The sequence below is a fragment of the Cimex lectularius genome, unplaced genomic scaffold (assembly GCF_000648675.2).
Source record: "Cimex lectularius strain Harlan isolate CLEC.00 unplaced genomic scaffold, Clec_2.1 scaffold8, whole genome shotgun sequence".
NCBI classification, from domain to species: Eukaryota; Metazoa; Arthropoda; class Insecta; order Hemiptera; family Cimicidae; genus Cimex; species Cimex lectularius.
The window spans coordinates 1,080,130-1,100,262 of NW_019392656.1; the positions used below are offsets into that span (position 1 = coordinate 1,080,130).

Genomic DNA, 20,133 nt, shown 5'->3' on the forward strand with positions numbered 1-20,133 from the left:
AATAAATTGTTTAGTTTTCATGTTTGTTTTCTTAATTTCAGTTTTTAAAGTTAGCGCTGAGGATATTGCGTGTGGTGTGGTGTCCTGATGATGACGTTCCATCAGGAATGCAGCTATTGCCATCAGAGTTCCCTACGAAACACTACGACCGTTTTTTGACTTGGAGAATTTTGTAAGACCGTCACCTCACTGTTGTTCAAGCGATTCATCAGCTCCAGGAAGTTCGAGGTGTCGAAATTTCTGAACGCACTGCTCGAAGAAGATTAAATCAGCATGGACTGATGGCTTTTCGCCCCGTAAGAACCAAAATTGACCAGAAAACGCAGAGTTGCACAGCTCGAATTTGCTCGAGATCACAGCCATTGGTCTTTGGACGATTGGTCTGCTGTGCTTTTTATAGATGAGTGCAGATTTGCTCTACCATATTGACATGGGCGTGAAAGAGTGTGGAGAAGACGAAAGGTCTTAGGACACTTGCCAAGGCCCAAGTTGAGAGTGTCCTGTTTAGGCACTATCAACACGACACACGAGAATGACACATATACACAGAAAACAAACACTTTGAGCCCTGAAGATGATCTCAATAAAGACATTGGCACGACAAAGAAAATGTTTTTCTAAAATCTACGTCACACAGACCGCATCTCACGATCTCGGAATAATCATTGGCTAACGGTCACTAAACACCACACCCTTTTCCAGTAGATTCTACATTCAATGTGGAGCCAATAAGTCCTAATTAACTATGGTCTGAATCTTAACAGTTTCGGAGTTATTCCGCGTTTTCTGATTTTTTTATATTTCACGACCTTGCTTCAAATAAACAGTGATAACTCCAAAAGTAAAAGGTTTTGAACAAATCCGTTGATACCATTGAAAACTACGTTAAATTTCTAATAAGATGTGATCAATGCTAAACGTTCCTGAAATAAGCGTTTTAGGAGCCAGAACATAGAAAAATATTTTTATTTTTTAAGTTGAAAACTTACTATGGTGATTTTAACTACTATTTCCAAACCTAGAGACTAGCAAATTTCCAAAAACGTACTCCATTTAATATATGTTTTAGTGGTATAATTTCTTTTTTAATTACTTTTTTCAAAGATGAAGAAATTGATGGAGGAAAGGAAAAAACCGTGGTAAGGTGGAAATTTTTAAAAAACTTAAGGAAATGTTGACGGAAGTTATGAAACGTTTACTTATTTATCAACACGACTGCAACTTTGATTAAAGGATTATTCTCCAAAATAAAAGAGTTTTAAGATTCAAAACGTTTTTAGTTATTTATGTGATATCTTGTTAACACGGTGGCTACTTTTTTCTAATGAAGAATACTCTGATATACATCTTACATACGGGTTTTGCGGGTTTAATGCGACGACAGCGCGTCAGAAATACATTTCGGATGGTGGAGAGCGAATCAGAATTAAAAAACGTTTAATAAATTCATTGAAAATTTCCTTAGGTTTTTACTTTTTATTATTATTAATCTTTTCACCTGACCAATCCTACAACCACGGTTTTTTCCTTTCGTTCATCAATGTTTTCATCTTCGAAAAAAGTAATTAAAAAAGCAATTACACCACTAAAAAGGATATTAAATGTAGTTCGTTTGCTGAAATTTTCTGGTCACTAGGTTTGGGAATAGTAGATTAAAACCACCCTAGTAAGGTTATCAACTTTGAAACAAAAAAAATTATTTTTAAAAGTTTTGGGAACTGAAACGCTTATTTCACGAATGTTTACAAGTTTAGTATTGATCCAATCTTACTGGAAATTTAACGGAGTTTTCAATGGTATCAGCGGATTTCTCTAAAACCTTTCAGTTTTATCTATCAGTGTTTATTTGAAGAAAGATCGTGAAATCTAAAAAATCGGGAAAAGTGGAATAACTCCGAAATTGCTGAGATTCGGACCTTAGTTAATTCGGACTTTTTGGTTCCATTTTTAATGTAGAATCTACTGGCAAAGTTCGTAACACGAGTAGCCAACACCCTGTATATCGTTAATCTAATATGTCTTCCCTCGATTTTAAACCCTTTGTAACTAAGATGAATATTCTAAGTTAATTTTTGATTTTTCCAACTTATCTTCGTTTGAAAACAACCCAATGATCATTCCCCAGTCTGAACTCTATTTGATTATATATATATGCTATAACATATATAGCACATGTTTTTCTAAGGTGGGAAGAATTGCAAATGAATTTATAGTCAGTAATCGATATATATTTTTGAAAAAGGTGGGGCCACATAAACAAGAGCAGTTCTAATAAAGGAAAACCAGTTTTTATCACAACTGTTCAAAAGTGATTGTTTTTTTATATTACTTTTCAAATTTGATACTTTCATTGTTTCTAACTGATGACTCTCTGAGGCAAGAAAGCAATGCAATTAACTTGGATTATGAGATATTTGCAAGGTTTTTTAATAAAACAAATTTTTTAAAAATAATTTTACATCACGTTTTATATTTTGGTACATTATCTATTAAGTAAACGTCAATTTTAAAGTACTAAAAGTTCCAAACTTATTGCCCTTCACTAGTGTTAAGCATCTTAATAATTATAGTCCATCTTAAGATTAAACAATTAAAAACTATCACGCGATTTGTGATTTAAGAAAGACGCTGATTTAGTTCCACCTGCAGATTTTTATGTAACTGGATACTTTTCTGGGAACATGATATCGAACGGTACGACGTTGGCCATATTTTGAAGTACCGTCTTGAAAATGGACGCCAAAGATTTACTAAACGCTGGGCTCAAATCTTTCATTATCTCCTTCCAGTTTTCGTTGATGAAACGATTCATGTTGCCGCCTGAAAGTGTAAAATAAAGTTAAAACCTTTGCCTCGTTGCTTTTTAGGAAATTTTCTCACCGAGAAGTTTGTCGCCGTTGAAAAGATTCTCAAGTGTTATCTTCATGTTGCCCACCTCGAAGGGGAGAGTGCTGTTGCCGATGACTACGTAAGTGCGACCGTTGCTCTTTTCTCGAAAGGTCCAATCGTAAAGGTATGAAAATTTCAGATCGTCTATAAAAGAAAAATCAAGCAATGATTGTACATTTTTAAAAAAAATTTAGAAAATTATTTTACCTAAAAGCATTTCCATGTTTCCGTGGCCAGTTATGGGCAGAAGTAGGACTTGTCCGCTCACGTTGTACTTGCCAGTGATCCTCATCTTGTCCAGGGTGAAGTACCACGTACACATCCGATTCGGAAAATCGACGCTAAAGTAACAAATAAATCATTGCTGTTCAACTAAAAATCCTTGATCTACTTGATTTACTCGGCCTTGTAAAAAACGGTGTTCTGCAAGCCCCACATCAGACAGTCGTTGCACACCAGGTTCAAACCTACTTGCCTCGTCCCTTGCTGAATTTTGATCGCTGAAACCTTAAGAGGATCCAGCTTGGGGATCTTGTATTTAGGGTCGCCTGAAAAAATTTGGAAGTTTTACTTTACCTGTCTAAGTAAATGTAACAATTTAACGGGTAATTAAAATGCAAATCGTACCATACAAAAAACACAAAAGATTTAATAAACAATTATAATATGTTTTAATAAGTGTTTTATTGCTGATCAACAAAGAAACACACACCTTAAAAGTAAGCATTCTCTATTTCTACCTACTTGCTTATCTATCTATCTCTTTCATTCAAGATTGTCGATCAGATAATTTGCGAATTAAATTACCAATAAAATTGAAAATTAATACACTACATTAAATGTATAGGAAGAAAACCCTTGGCTAGCGAATGACGCTAAACCGCAAATCGAGACTGCATTGCGGGTTTACATATCACACAGTTTGAAGGCGCTGAATTTAGTTTCTTGGCCTAACTGCTATAAAGCAAAATAATGAATTATCTGTTGTTAGATTCTTAACATGCCACCAGGTTTGGTCGGGTATGGCAGGAGGATTTTTTGCGGAAGGACATACTTCCTTTTACATCCTGCCTTATCCTCAAATCATTTGACGTAACCCAAGGCACCTTTTTCGTGTTCAATTTTTAATTTTGACATGTTTGATCCTTCCTTTGCTCCTTCATTACAGCATTAACATAAATATTGATCCTGTTCCATCCGCAATCTCCAATAACATTTTCATGTGCTTAAACCCTGGCTTCGATAGTAGAGAATCAAAGTAAATAATCAAAAATCATAATAGTTTTCACTCTTAATTGTCTCTAAATTACCGTCGTTTTTTTTATGGCAGCCTTCACAAATTTCATTAATTTGAAGGGATCGGGCTTTCGTTTTTGTGTGATCAATATCGTTGATAGCTAGATAAAGTTGATAATCGTGATGCTCAACCTTACCACACTAAATTCACTAGTTTTCGTGGTCCGCTTGACCAATTAATATCTTTCAATTAATTAAGATTTTTAGTTGAGATAAAAAAGTCAGTGTCCCGAGCGGGATTCGAACCCACTACCTTCGGCTAGATACGCTGCTACTCTACCACTTGAGCTATCGTGACTTCGATCCACTCGGACACTAAAAGGACATGGCAAAAAGGAGGGAAAATTCAAAAGGTGGGGTTCAGATGGGAATTTAGTGTCCGAGTGGATCGAAGTCACGATAGCTCAAGTGGTAGAGTAGCGGCGTATCTATCTTTTCGAGCGTTCGAATCCCGCTCGTGACACTGACTTTTATATCTCAACTAAAAACCTTAATTAATTGAAACTTACCACAATAGTCACTCCTTCTGTCCTTAAATATACGCAATACAGGTAACCTCTATTGGGTGTAAAAAGAAAGGACCTCGTCATATAATAAATTCAGCGTCGTTATCGAGCTTTTCGTTGTGTAAAGCCTACAATAAACCACTTTACTGTAAGTATCAATGCTTTTTTTCATTATGAAATGGACAACACGCTTGATGATTTTTGCCTTTTTTTTAGCAGAACTTTAGTATCAATATGATCAACGATATCGGTTCTAGCCAACTCATTGATAAATGTGCGCGAAATTCGTCTAGCCATAAACTTGGCTGAAGATTACAAGCCGTGCTTACTTAAACTTGGCAGTATCAACAGGATACATCAGCATCCTAACAGGATCTTCTGGATAACGAATTTTTGGAAAACCCGATTAAACGTATCGAAACCCATTTTTTAGATCTTCAAATCCACCGACGTAATCACGTAGGGTAAAACCTTTGGTTCTGTAATGTAGGCTATTGATGCTAAAGTCACGTAGAATGGCATCGTGTTCAATGGCACCGTAAACTTTTCCACTTGTGTATTTATACGCCCATTCCTTCCTGCGGATAGTATACGATATCTTGGACTACGTGGACAAAAGATATACGTGGAATCCACACACACACAAACACTCGTTGAAGAGACTACTTGACATTCGGGTCTATTTGGACGAAGCCAAGTGTTCCAATCTTAACAAAATACAATCCCTCCAATCCCGCATCCTTTACTAAATAGTTGATACTCCATTGTACGTAATCAATTGTTATTTGGAGATCGTGATATTCATATACCTGTGTGATGTAGGTTTTAGAAAAACATTTTTTTTATCGTGCCAACGTTTCGACCTTTATTGAGATCATCTTCAGGGCCTGGGATTTATAAACATTGTTTAAATTATACAAATACATGTGGGATGTGAGAAAAGTGAATTTATACAATACTACAAATTTTAGACTCACTCAAAGTGTTTGTTTTCTGTGTAGATGTGTCATTGTTGGGTGACGTGTTGAGAGTGCCAGTGAGATTTTGATGTTTTATGTTTATAAACGTTGGATTTTGAAGAGGTGGGGATGGAAGTACAGGACAGTAATCAATTATACTATCCACTCCGATCTCAATATACCTTATGTCCCAAACCTCATTGAAATTCCCCCCAAAAAATTTCTCTCCTTATTAAAATCCATTAATTCGCAACTTGTCCAGTTCAACCCTTCCTTTCAAGCCTCATAGGAGACTGAAGTGCGACATGATTGTGCAACTTTGGCAGCCCTTAGAGTCGGCTGCTTTCCTCATTAATCATAACTCCAGACAGGTAATAACGGCCAATCACTCCAGACATGTAAATGTGCATACAATATTGTGTAAATACATGTGTATGTGTATATCCTTGAAACTGCCATAACTTTTGCTGCATTTTGTATGCAATTGTAATATAAAGAAAAAAGCTGCATGTTGTATGATCCGCTATGATCATCGTTCCTGTCTTAGAGATTACTTTTTTAAAATTAATCGAATTTTTAAAATATTTGTAATAAATTATTCAACGTCGCGCACTTCCATTTTGCCAATTTGACAAAGCTGCCCCGATAATTTCGAAAGATGACACCCAAGAGATAACCGGTATAGGGTCTCTGCGATACGGCGGGGTGGTGGATGGGCAAAAAATTACGTTCAAGAGAAACGAGTTACCGCTCAAATTCGGTATGATCCATATCCATGTTTGGTGTTCCAGTATGCAAATTTCATGTCATTAATATCGTTACACAAACGCAGACAGAACGCCATCGGTCCCGTTAATTCAAGGACGAGCGGGCTGGATGCTTTTTTTTCATTTAATTTATTTATAACTGAAACAATCAAGATTGTATTTGAACACTTTACACTTAGAACTTTAAAACTTCATGAATACAATTTCATTATTGTGTCTTAAAACTATATTTTTCATCTATATCTTCTATCAACGACACAGAGTACGTTTTTGTATTTATGATTGGTGGGTGACCATGAGTTCAGATTGTTGTTCTCACCATTTGTTACGACTTTTATCGCTGGGGCTCCGACCTCGACGACACACTTATTAATGTTCGGATCGTTCCTTGAGCATGCCTTCTTCAAGTAGGACGCTGGAAAATAATTTAAAAAATCAAATTAGATAGTAACGATAAAATGCAAGCATGTAGAAGCAATGTTTTTGTGGTTAAATTCGAACAGTTTGGATATTCCAAATTTCCGATTAAAACTTCTCAATTTTATTGGGCGCGGCTTAATTGCTAATTCTTGACTGTTGGGCATCCTTTTTGATTTTCTATGTTTGGTTCTTATAAGTTGAATTTTTTTTATTAAATTTATTAGAGACTAGTGGTTTCATTGACCATGCCCGCTTGTACTTAATTAATTAATTTTTTTACGAGGGTTCCCAACAGCAAAGGATATATCAACTACTACGCAACAATAATATTGACATATCGATTATTATGCTATTACTTTTAAATAATTTTTGTAACTCAATATTTTTAAATCTGACACAGACCTTTTGTTCAACGTTCTTTAAAATTGCTGTAATTTTCTGAAACCTTGGGATGCCGTTGTTTTGAAAAAAAAAAAACCACCTTTGTAAGTATGTCGTGTTCTAATGCAGGGACGCTGGATTCGAACGCTGGACCTTTACCTTATAGTCGTAAGCGCCATGCCAACGCCTAAACCGTTGGGGCCACCGACGCCTCTGTACTTAATTGTACAATGGATTTTCTTAACAAAAACCGCCTCAGTTTCGAATGAAGAAAATGTATGAATTATTTTCTTTGTACTTCAATAACACTGATCTTATAGCCCGCAGTTAACAGCCTTTTTTGTAGGAATTTGTTGGGACAAAAGAAATTTTCTATTAGGAAAAAAACCCGGACGGCTAAATAAAGCCTATTTGCATATTCAGCCGGAGCCGAATGATTGTATAATACAAAATTACGTTTTGGAAACGACACGAGATGTACTTTGTATTGGGTTGTCCGGAAAATAATGCAGGATTTTGGTATTAAACAAAAAAAAAGAAACTAGTTACTTTAAAGCAATGTTCTTTAATCAAAATAATTTCNTAATCCTGTAAACGTAAACAGAATATTTTATATAGATTTTTTTTAATGAAAACTTAAAATCCTGCATTATTTTCCGGACAACCCAATAGAAACCAACGATAGATAATACTGACGCTTAAATTCTACGCAAATCACCAACAGACTGACAATTAAAATCACCATAGGGTCGTTTTTTTATTGTGTTGGTTTAGGTGTTGTTTTATTCTAAACGTTTGCGTTTTTTGTTTTGTCGTGTTTTTAGTTATGTGAAAGTAGTGTGTTTATGTAAGTTTATTTGTACATGTATAAGTTGAGCCTTTAAGTGTTATTTGTTTGTACATCTCTAAATTCTACGGTACTTCGTTCAATTAATTATTCTTTTTATGTAAGATCTTTGTTGAGATAAAAAAGTTTGTGACACGAGCGGGATCTCAACCAAGACGTTACATAAAAAGAATAATTAATTGAAAGAAATAATGTATGGTGATTAGTGACCGTTAATCGATATTTATTTAGAAATCGTGAGATGCGGTCTGGTGTGATGTAGGTTTCAGAAAAACATTTTCTTTATCGTGCCAACGTTTCGATCTTTATTGAGATCATCTTCAGGTCTCAAAGTGTTTGTCTTCTGTGTAATTGTGCCATTCTTGCGTGTCGTGTCGAGAGTGCCCGAAAACATCGAAACGTTGGCACGATAAAGAAAATGTTTTTCTGAAACCTACATCACACCAGACCGCATCTCACGATTTCTAAATAAAAAAATGAAAGAAATAACTTGATCAATTGATCACTAAAATGTAGAAGGAATTAATATTTAATAAGTAAAAGAAGTATCACTTCACTAAACAGTGGCCGCTTCATAAGTCGCTGAGTATCCAAACCTGATTACACGACATTTGAAAATGGAAAAAAAAGAGGGAAAATTCGAAAGGTGGGGTTGAGATGGGAGGTTGGTGTCCGAGTGGATCGAAGTCACGATAACCGAAGGTCGTGGGTTCGAATCCCGCTCGTCATACTGACTTTTTTATCTCAACCAAGACCTTTCATAAAAAGAAGAATTAATTGAAAGAAGTAACTTGGTTAATTGACCACTAAAATGTAAATGGTTCTACAGTATGTTGAGTTTTCGTTCCTTTTTGTGCGTTGTATATTAAAGTCATGCTTTGGGGATTGTTAGGGATGCCTTTGATATAGCGATAATAGTATATGAGAGTTCTTTCAATCTATCTCTTAATTTCCTAACAATCCATCCAAACTATGTGCCTCCGCATTGATATATGATGCTATAAACACCGTGTTTGTCTAGCGGTTCTTTTGTGTCTATGTTTCTTTTTAATAGTTCGTCTGTGTTATTGTTAGTCCTTATTGTTCTCCTGTGCTGTTTTTATTCCGAGTTAGTTGAACAAGTTCGCTAGTCTATTGTTTCTTTTCCTGTGTATGTGATTTGTTTACACACTGATCTTTAAAATCAACCATAGTGTAACGTTTAAGCAAAATATCATGTTGAACAACGTAAGGTCTTTCACGCATCAAGTTCGATTCAATCATTCATCATTAAACCTTATCCGAGTTGATCGAAGTGACGATAGCTCAAATGGTAGAGCAGCGGTGTATTTAGCCGAAGTTCGTGGGTTCGAATCCCGCTCGTGACCCTGGCTTTTTTATTTCAACCAATACCTTACATAAAGATGAATTAATTGAAAGAAGTTATTTGGCCAATCGGACCACGAAATCTAATAGATTAAACCTAATGCAAATCAAACGTAAATCAGATTTCAATTAATTATTCTTTTTATGTAAGGTCTTGGTTATTGGGGTAAATCAGATTCTTACCTCTCCCTGTTTATAACCCCGACATCGCGCCATCTGATCACCTTGAAATTACGACACGATATGAAAAAATGTTTCCCACGTTAGTAAAATCGTCCAGTTTGGAATAATGTAAAATAATTTTGTCGGGAAGCTCATCGTCGAAGGACGTCAGCTAGATAATTTTTTAGTTGTTTCCACTTTCCCGACGACCTTGGAAGCAGTGTAAGAATCATGGAATCACCCGACCATTGTACGCGAGGATGTGCATCCATCTTTATAGAGATTGACAAATTTGAATGTTTCAAAACGAAAAATCATCATTCCTCGGGAAATATTTCTATATTCGTTTTCCTTATAATTGTCTAGCTTTTTAAAAATAATTTAAAAATTAATTTAACTGAAAAATTTCAGTGTTCAAGTGTAATCAATATTTCATTCTTTATTTTTTTATTTTAGATCAACTGTTAATTTTACAATTGCTGTTTTATTAGTTGATCACTAAGTATATTAATGTCCAAGATTGTCTAGTATTTTAAAAAATACATTTTTAAACAGATATCATGAGTTTTTGGATATTTCGACTTAATACTAAAAAAATAGTTAGAAAGTAAACTCTCTGAATTTCCCACATTTCCATTTGAAAGTATTTTTAAAATATGGCAACAATACACCGAAATATTATTGCCAAATATTTGAAAATAGTTTAGCAATGAAATAAGTGACGACTGTGCCACGTTGCACTATAAAACTGCTAATTATTTTGCAGTGTTTGAAATGGAAATTTATATAAAGGCATGGGCCAACATCTTGCCTCGCCCTGCTTATATCCCATATCTTGTTGCATTTTTTATTTAATAACACTGATTTATATAAGATCAAAACTGCACACGCATGTACATACATACACACAGAGTTGATTCTATCATCTGTCGCAGTTCACCGGCAATTCAAGCTTTTACAATTATAATTTACAATTAATTACCGTTAAATCTCGAGAATCATCCACACCAATTGTTGACAGTCCCGTGCCTGACCTCTGACTTATTCTTCCATTCACCTGGACGTCCATTCACGAGCTCTGGGTGCTAACGACAACTAGGTCATCATCATTCACGCTAATAAATACACTCATATTCAACACTCACTAAGGACACAAAACTATCAGTCCTGTATTAGTAAGCAACACTGGTTCCTCAAAATATTGGACCAGGAGGCCAGATAATCGCTCAAGCACAATTCTCATATCATATGCGTTCCTATGCGCTTTCTTTACATTGTGAGTGTTGTATTTATTTATTTTTTTTTTTACTTTTTCTCCACCGAATAGTTCGGCTAATTTAGTAATTTTTTGTAAATATATTTTAAAATCCTCTGCCTTTAAAGGTGTATGCATAATGTTATTTATTAAATAAACGCGCTCTCTATATGGAGCCGAAGCTGCATTCTTTATCTAATAGGGCATTTTTATGTTTTATGTAAATAAAACCCGTTGAATAAGAACATTGTAATTTTTACAATTATTTGACCTTATTTGTTGAAATGAAAAGGACGGTAACCTCGTTTCACCTTACTTACGACCTTCAAGTCTCTCATCATTTACATAGATATAAAGGTGTGAATAGTTAAGTTTAAGCTATACAGCATTTATATTTATTTGCACGTTTTGAATTAACTTGTAATAATTGAGTTGATGAGTAGAAAGTTTTGTCTCGCCACATTTACAACCCTGACATCAGCTTACATTTTTCTTGAAACGTTTTGTACTACAACATACAGCTAGAATTCTCAATGTTTGAACTTTTTTGATAAGCTTTGGCCACACAGTACTGTCATTTAAAAATGAACTTGTTTTAATAATTACGATCGCTTATGACAAATAAATCTTTCTGGACAATTTGACTAAAGAAACACTCCGATACGTTATATTGTCGCGTTCATTATGAATGAACTGCATTGTTGATCCGGGTTTTTTCCATATAAAACTACTCGAAAAAAAAAAAGAATTAGGTCAATGAAAAATTACCCAAGACACGGCGACACCGGCAGCCCTTTCATTGCTAGTAGCAGTTTCGGCGATTGAAAACGGAACATTTTCTCTTAATGATGATGTTTTGGCACTAGCGCCAAGCTTTCGGCTTTCCTCAGGGCTTTAGGTCCTAGGTCAGTTCATTACCTATTTGGAAGATTACTTGTAAAAAAAAAGTTTTAATCCCTGAGGAAGGCGTAATAAATGCCGAAAGCTCGGCGGTAGTGCAACAATTGTCAATCTTGGACCATATCCGTGATCCCAAAAGATCAGTATTACACAGCTGGTGGATCATGACGCGTAGGATTTCTTCTTAAGACAAAAGACCAGGTCAAATTTGAATAAGTATGACGTTTAGGAGAGATTCGATAATTTACTCGTCCCAGTTGTTTACAATTCGAGTTTTACTATTCAATCACCTTCAAAATTTGAATAAAATTCAGAAATCAGCTAAAATGTTTCTCGATATGTTTTCTTTTGTTTATTTTAATTATTTTACGAGAGCCCTTTAAAAACGGATTGTAGGTGTGAAAAGAAATTATAAATTCGCCTAGTATATAATAGAAATTTTGATATTATAATAGTACACTTCATATGGGAAAAGAAAGCACGTAGAAAATTATATGAAAGAAGGGTTCTATTGATTTCAAAAAATAAAAATAATTTGTAAGACAGAATTTTTGGGAATTGAGGCGTTGATGTTTCACCTCCTGCCATCAGTTGACCCTGGTTATTTACCATAAAAAAGATCCACATATGAAAATAATATTATAATCTTCATGATATAAACAAGCATAAGAAGAAGCATGTACATGGATTAAAAGTAAACCAATCATTGTGTATGCTTGTCACCTTGACTAAACCGCTCGACAAATACCATGAAAATATTATATTTTCAAATGTAGGTTTTTGATCTCTTTTACATATAACTCAATTTTTCATTTGGAGACATTGAAAGCTGTTGTTAAAATTTCTGACGTTTCGTATAAAAATTACAGAAAATTATTTTCAATTAATTTTTTTAATAGATAAGTTAACCCGGTTATTATGTGGTCGTTTTTAGTGCCTTGTCACCAGGAACAGATTTTCTTTCTTGTTACGAATCAATTGATTATTGACCTCAGGTTAAAATTTCACGGCCCTTTTGAACCCAACAGTTTGCCCCATATACATGAATTTCTTTTCAATTCGTATTCTAATTTGATCCGAGGAGATCAGCTTGTCGTCATCGAGGTTGCCCAATTCGGAAATATGTTTCAAAACGCCTAATTAGAACCGATGGCCAGAGAAACAGTGAAATCAGACCGGAGAAAGAACGTTCGGGCCCGGCCCGTCTCCCTCATGGGCGCATTCAGAGACACGCTGCTCTTTTCCCACTGTGAGTCATTTGCTTTATATTTATATGCTAAACTTTTTTTTTCATTTATATTAAAACAGGCAACATATTTATTTTGTTTAAAAAATATATTAAATAAATTGCGGAAATTCTTAAAGAGTGGAATTTTTTTAATTTATTCGTTAATAGTGTACAAAACTAACCTTAATTTTATTTTAATAATCGTACCGCCCAAATATGATATCACGTATTAAATCAAACTGAAATGAAATTTTCTTAATTAATAATAAAGGAATTTTTATTAATTGTATGATTATAAAAAAGGATAAACGATGAAACACCATAAGATTTATAGTGAAGTGAATTTATTTAATTTTTCCTCTATGTTAATGTTTCTAAGAGCCAAAAAAATTTCCATTACACACAATATACAAGATTTATTTATGATATCAAACTATGTTAATAGATTATTTGTTAACAATTATATAACTAGAAATAAAGGCTGAACGATTAAACGTTATAAAATTCAAAGTGAATTGATGTGATTTTCCTTCAATGTTTCCACGCTCCCAAAAATAAATTTCCATTGAACACAAAATACAAGATTTATTTATTATGTCAAACTATGTTAATAAATTATTTTTTAATAATTATATAATTAGAAATAGAGGAAGAATGATTAAATGCCATAAGATTCAAATTATATATCATATGATGTAATTTTCCTTCAAAATTTCTACGCACCAAAAAAATTTTCCATTGCACACAAAATACAAGATTTATTTATTATATCAAGCTATGTTAATAAATTATTTTTAATAATTATATAATTAGAAATAAAGGCTGAACGATTAAACGACATAAAATTCAAAGTGATGTAAATTGATGTGATTTTCCTTCAATGTTTCCACGCCCCCAAAAATAAATTTCCATTGAGCTCAAAATACAATATTTATTTATTATGTCAAACTATATTAATACATTATTTTTTAATAATTATATAATTAGAAATAGAGGAAGAACGATTAAATGCCATAAGATTCAAATTATATATCATATGATGTAATTTTCCTTCAAAATGTTTACGCACCAAAAAATTTTCCATTGAACACAAAATACAAGATTTATTTATTATATCAAACTATGTTAATAAATTATTTTTAATAATTATACAATTGGAAATAAAGGATGAACGATTAATCAACATAAAATTCAAAGTGATGTAAAGTGATGTGATTTTCCTTCAATGTTTCCACGCCCCCCCCCCAAAAAAAAATTTCCATTGAACACAAAATACAAGATTTATTTATTATATCAAACTATGTTCATAAATTATTTTTCAATAATTATATAATTAGAAATAGAGGAAGAATGGTTAAATTCAAATTATATATCATATGATGTAATTTTCCTCAAAATTTCTACGCACCAAAAAAATTTTCCATTGCACACAAAATACAAGATTTATTTATTATATCAAGCTATGTTAATAAATTATTTTTAATAATTATATAATTAGAAATAAAGGCTGAACGATTAAACGACATAAAATTCAAAGTGATGTAAATTGATGTGATTTTCTTTCAATGTTTCCACGCCCCCAAAAATAAATTTCCATTGAACTCAAAATACAAGATTTATTTATTATGTCAAACTGTTAATAAATTATTTTTTAATAATTATATAATTAGAAATAGAGGATAAACGATTAAATGCCATAAGTTTCAAATTATATATCATATCATGTAATTTTCCTTCAAAATTTCTACGCACCAAAAATTTTTCCATTGCATTCACTATTTTTCGTCGTCCGCTTGACCAATTAATATAATTACACTGCAATTTCCATTGCACACAAAATACAAGATTTATTTATTGTATCAAACGATATTAATAAATTATTTTTTTATTAATTGTATAATTACAATTAGAGGATAGGCGATTAAATGCCATAAGATTTATGGGTTTTAATTAAATCTATTTATTTATCTATAATTATCTATAATTTATATGCAAAACAATATTTTCCTTGTACATGACATAATACACCACTGATTGATTGATTTATTGCATCAAACTATTAAAAAAAACTAGTAATTGTTATTCAAAGTGAAAGAAGAAAAAAGTTCTTTATCATAATTTATTGTAATTTAATTTTTTTCTTTGGAAGTTTGAAAGCACCTAACCGACCTTTTTTTTGTCACACATAAAATTTAAGATTTATTTATTATACCAACCAATAAAAATCTTTTTCTTAATGTGGTTTTTCGAGGGTGAGTAATATAAAAACGTCATGAGAATTTATACTTTATGGCTTATGCGTCGAGCAGAAACTTTACGCGACTGGAGTGTTTCTAGCTGTTTCTCACGCCTTCTCCAAGTATTGCATGAGGTACTATTATACAAATTACAACTATTCTTATCCCAGACCTATTATCTAATTATACAATCATGCCTTAAGGAGAGATTTTTCACGGTAAACCGGGAATCGGAGACTTCTGAGATGAAATAAGTAGTTCCAGGTGTGTCACAGGGGTCAATACTCGCTCCGCTGTTGTACACAATTTATACTTCTGATATTCCCACAAATGAGAAAGCACTTAACGCAACATTCGCAGATAACACCTCCATATTAACAAGTCATCCCTCTTTTAAACAAGCTTCATTTATTTTACAAAACCATATCAACAATTGAAAAATGGAGCAATTTTTGGAAAATATAGTTTAACCTCTCAAAGTCACAACCTTTACCTTTCGCTGTGGGACCTAGCATACACTTATACAATGAACCTATTCCTCTATCCGACAAAGTTACCTATTTAGGACTTATTTCAAATTCTTTACTACCTACTGACCCTACTTTCAAAATGACCAATAAAATCAAAACTTTTGACATGCACATACCTGCTCAAACCTTTTTGGTAAGGGTGCCAAGCTTATGAAACGGCCAAATATTCCAATCTTCAAAGACTACAATGTGTTCAACCCAAAATTTTAAGGCTAATTGCTTCTGCCCTTTTTACGTAAACAATAACACACTTCATAGAGATCTTTTCACAATTTTTTTCACTGTAAATATTTACACGATTACTTCGAAACCAGGCGACTGAAAGGAATATGGATATTCAATTATTAATATTGTATTTTAATCCAAAGCTGTTTCCAATGGGTAGCTTTCTCTATAACGCCAATAAATCTAATATTATGGTTGTATATAATACTTATCAAATTGTAGATGAAAATAATTGAAATTAAAAAATTATCTGTTTAATTTTTATTGAAATTTCGTACGCACAAAAACCTGATTCTTCACAGTTTGTTGTATTATACTTTATCAATAATTTATTATTTTAATTAATTGTTTTATTAAAAGAGAGAAATAAATATTCCCGGAGATTGTACAACTGTTATAGTTGAAACTTATGTTTTTTTGAACTATGGCAGTATGTTGTTACATAGAAAACAAAATTTTTTTATTAAAGTATAAAATTCCTAGTATTTTCTTTTTCCTAAATTGTTATTATATAGTTGATATAAGCACGCGTTTTGATGTGTTTCAGTCCATTTGTCGAGCACAGTGGGAAATAGACAATTTTACTCACGGAGAGGAAAAACCTGTGGTCCTTTCGCCGCGTCACAAACACTAACAAAGAAAACCAAAAGGCAGACCAAACAAACCCGTGAGGACATAACGACTGATTGACAGAAGGGGTACCGAACTTCTTATATAGAAGTAATCGTCCTTGACTCAAGAAACCGACTTGACCGGCTTTTCTGCAAGTATATTATTTATTTACAAAAATATATTTTTTTTTATTGCTATACGTTAATTTTAATAGGGTTATTTTGTTTCAAGGTTGTTTGAATCATGAGAGGAATCGGAGAAGATTAGACGAAAATTTTTAACATTAACAACGCAGTTGAACAAATCTTTTATTTCAAAGATTAAACTTAACCAATTAAATAAAATAATTTTTATTTAAAATAAAAACTTACAGAAATTTCGCCGTGGTATAAGAAATGAATCTTATAACATACAACTTTAATTAAGGCAATCACTTTTATAAAAATTACCTCAATCATTTTTTCTAAATTTTTGTTTTTAAATTTAAATCCTAATCACTTTTTTATTTGTCAACTGTGTGACGCCAGATAAACAAAAAACGTATTAAATAATTATATCCTGTAGTTTAAATATTTTATTTACAACGCAACCGAGATTTTTTTTTCTCTCAGTAATAATTGCCATTTAAGCTTTTCTATATGTTATCTTTTTAAAAATCGATAATTTGCAATTATAATTGTCACCTTCGCAAATATTCCATTAGCCCAGCTGCATTAATATAAACTGCGCAAAAATGCATGAGGATAATTTATTCTTATTATATTAATTTTAAATAAGTTACCCGTTATATTCTTGTTTGTTGGATAAAACAAAATAGAAAATAGAAACCAAAAGCAAATAAAAAAATTGTTAATGATTAGGAGTCGTTAGATACGGTCTGGTGTGACGTTGGTTTTAGAAAAACATTTTCTTTATCGTGCCAACGTTTCGATCTTTATTTAGATCATCTTCAGGGCCTGGGATTTAATAACAGATTTACTTAAGAATAGTAAACATGAAGATTACTCATTTTGTATACAAACACCTATTCTCGCTTCGTTTTCTCCATTTTAAACCAATTGGAATCTCTTTAACCATCGATAGACATCATCTTGAACCAGCAGTTCGCAATATTATTGTGAGAATGAGTCATCGAGGTCACCGGCAAGTGGATGTCGCAGGGCCAGCGCGTCTCAGAGCATGGTCTTTCAGGCTTTAGACCGATTCTGAGAGACTGGCAGTGCCAATAGGAGGCCTGGTAGTGGATTACAACGCTAAGGGAGGAAAGAAATATCATCATTGCTGGAAGTCTAATCGGTATAGTGATAGCAGAAGAAAGTGAAACTCACGGATAGAAACGCGAGTAAACACAACAAGAATTCCAATTGTTGTTCTCTTCTAGGCGCTCGCTGCACCATATTATCCTCAGTTCCTGGTGGCATGATGTTGCTGCAGGTTTGCTCAAAGGGCTACGATGTGAGACCAACGATTACGAATCGTTTGTGTTGACAAAGCCTTTGCCAAACCATCTTGTACTTCAGATAGGATTTGTCGGGCACTATGGAAAGGGTTCCATCTTGCAGCAATGACAGTATTTCTGTCCTTCCTTAGCGTCGAATGGGCTGAGATCCACTACCAGGCCTCCTATTGGCACTTCCAGTCTTTCGGAATCGGTCTAAAGCCCGAGAGACCATCCTCTGGGAAACTGCCTCTGGGATATCCACTTGCCGGTGACCTCGTTGACTCATTCAATCCACCGGCAATTTCAGCTTTTGTAATTTAAGTCCAGCCACCGAGGTTGGACTCCAGGGACTATCAACAGCTATGTCATTTCAGCCACCAACGTCAACGTCTTCCCTAAAACCAAACCCATTCACATTCTCACTCACCCTTAAATACATTCTTTCTTATTTACATACCATTCACTCAGTTAGGTTGGTGGAGTGCTTGATATTCTACCCTGCACACATATTATATAACTAATCTAATTAAAGATCGACAGAGTAGGTACTTCACACGCTAATAAAGACATTCACTCTCAACACATGCTAAAGACACAAAACAGTGTAGAGTAAAACGACCCTGCTTCTTCCAAGAATTGGAACAGGGGACCCAATACTCGTTGCCGTTCTCAGGCACGATTCGCATGACGGATGGTATTCCTACGCGCCCTTTATATAGAGCCAAGGAATTGCACCCTTCAATTAGGTGAGACATCAAAACCTTTCTCTATATGCCGGTCACATACACGGGCTTTGGCCTCAAAGTAAGTGTCCGTGTCAACCTTGCATAGTCCATCCTTGATGACCCTTCTTCTAAGAACCAGCTCCTTTGATGGCCACCTATCGACAGTGTTGTTGATACGCGAGAGCTTCTTTGTCGATCAGGCCCAACAACTCTGCCATTTTTTAATAATGTTTTTTATTATATTTTTGGGGTCAGGGTAACGAATTACATTAGTTAAATTCGGAGGTTGGGACGTCCCGGCCGTAACCGCCTAGTACGCCTTTTCGTTACCCTCCTCTTACCCAGACAGCAACCACCGTCTTGCGGAAACAGACTTTCATGGACAACAGCAATTGAGTCGGTGTAGACTTGGTAAGCAGAGCCACCATCTTCTCCAATCACCTCAACCGTGCCAAAATCGCATACAATTCCCCAGTGTAAACGTTCTACAACATCACCACAGACTATCATTTATTGCATGACGGTCAACAGATAATGCTTGCTAGGAGTGCACTTTCAAAAATAAAAGGGCTTTCTCTCAAGAGCAAGCTCTGATGTCAGAGTGGATGAAAGAGTTTAAAATGCTAATCGATTCAATCTTCAAATTTTTCGACGTAGAAGAGAAAGACGCAAGTCTGGTCCAACTCAGATATAACTATATGTTTATTTAAATAATATTTATATAAAAAAGTATATGTATAGATAACATGTAATATTTTAAATAAAGCATATTGAATAAACTTATTAAAAAAAATACCAAAACTGATTGGTGATTTTTTTAAATATATTGGTTCTTTTACTATCACTTTCAAAACAGTTTTCGAATGCAACAACATGCTATGTTTTTTTCCAACGATAATTTCAGGTTTGATGTTATTTTTCAAGCTACGCTCTTCAGTAAAGAAGATATTGAAATATCGAAAACACACACAAGTGTTTATATTTTTTTTTCTTGGCATGAACTTAATACACAAATTAGTACCTCCATCCGATACGCTTGATTATATTTACAATCTACGGGTCCATGGTCATTTAAAAAATATTCCAACTTATTCACATTCGAGGGAACCTTGTTGTTTTGGATCGTTACCATGGTAATTCACTAAAAAAACATTTTTCTGCCATTTATTTATCTACAAATTTATAATTATTACAAACTGCAGAAGGGATTTCTATTTTTGAATGTGGAATTAATTGGCGTTATAGAAGAATTAATTGGCACCCGATCAGCCTTAAGAGGTCTAGGTTCCATGTTTTTTCTTTCTCCTCCCGGTCAATTTTGGAGCGTGGAATAATTAATGTGATCCTGCAACTTACTGTGCAAACGTCTGTAATAGGTCTTGGTTGAG

The 20,133-nt window shown here is 33.7% G+C and overlaps 1 protein-coding gene across 1 annotated transcript; it reads right to left on the reverse strand.

Annotated features, from left to right (window-relative positions):
• Nucleotides 1-2,439: 2,439 nt before the first annotated feature.
• LOC106669742 (protein takeout-like) lies at nucleotides 2,440-16,644 on the reverse strand. Its single transcript, XM_014399429.2, has 6 exons — nucleotides 16,557-16,644; nucleotides 6,737-6,832; nucleotides 3,290-3,437; nucleotides 3,097-3,230; nucleotides 2,881-3,033; nucleotides 2,440-2,820 (listed from the first exon to the last, which is right to left on the reverse strand). The coding sequence occupies exons 1-6, from the start codon at nucleotides 16,642-16,644 to the stop codon at nucleotides 2,654-2,656; spliced, it is 786 nt and encodes a 261-aa protein (XP_014254915.2). The 3' UTR covers nucleotides 2,440-2,653.
• Between the last annotated feature and the right edge of the window lie 3,489 nt (nucleotides 16,645-20,133).

Coding starts and splice junctions, on each gene's coding strand:
- LOC106669742 (XM_014399429.2), bottom strand. CDS start 16,644: ATGTCCTCACGGGTTTGTTTGGTCTGCCTTTTGGTTTTCTTTGTTAGT. Junction 3,231..3,289: donor ACCGTTTTTTACAAGGCCGA/GTAAATCAAGTA, acceptor TTGTTACTTTAG/CGTCGATTTTCCGAATCGGA. Junction 3,034..3,096: donor AAACATGGAAATGCTTTTAG/GTAAAATAATTT, acceptor TTTCTTTTATAG/ACGATCTGAAATTTTCATAC.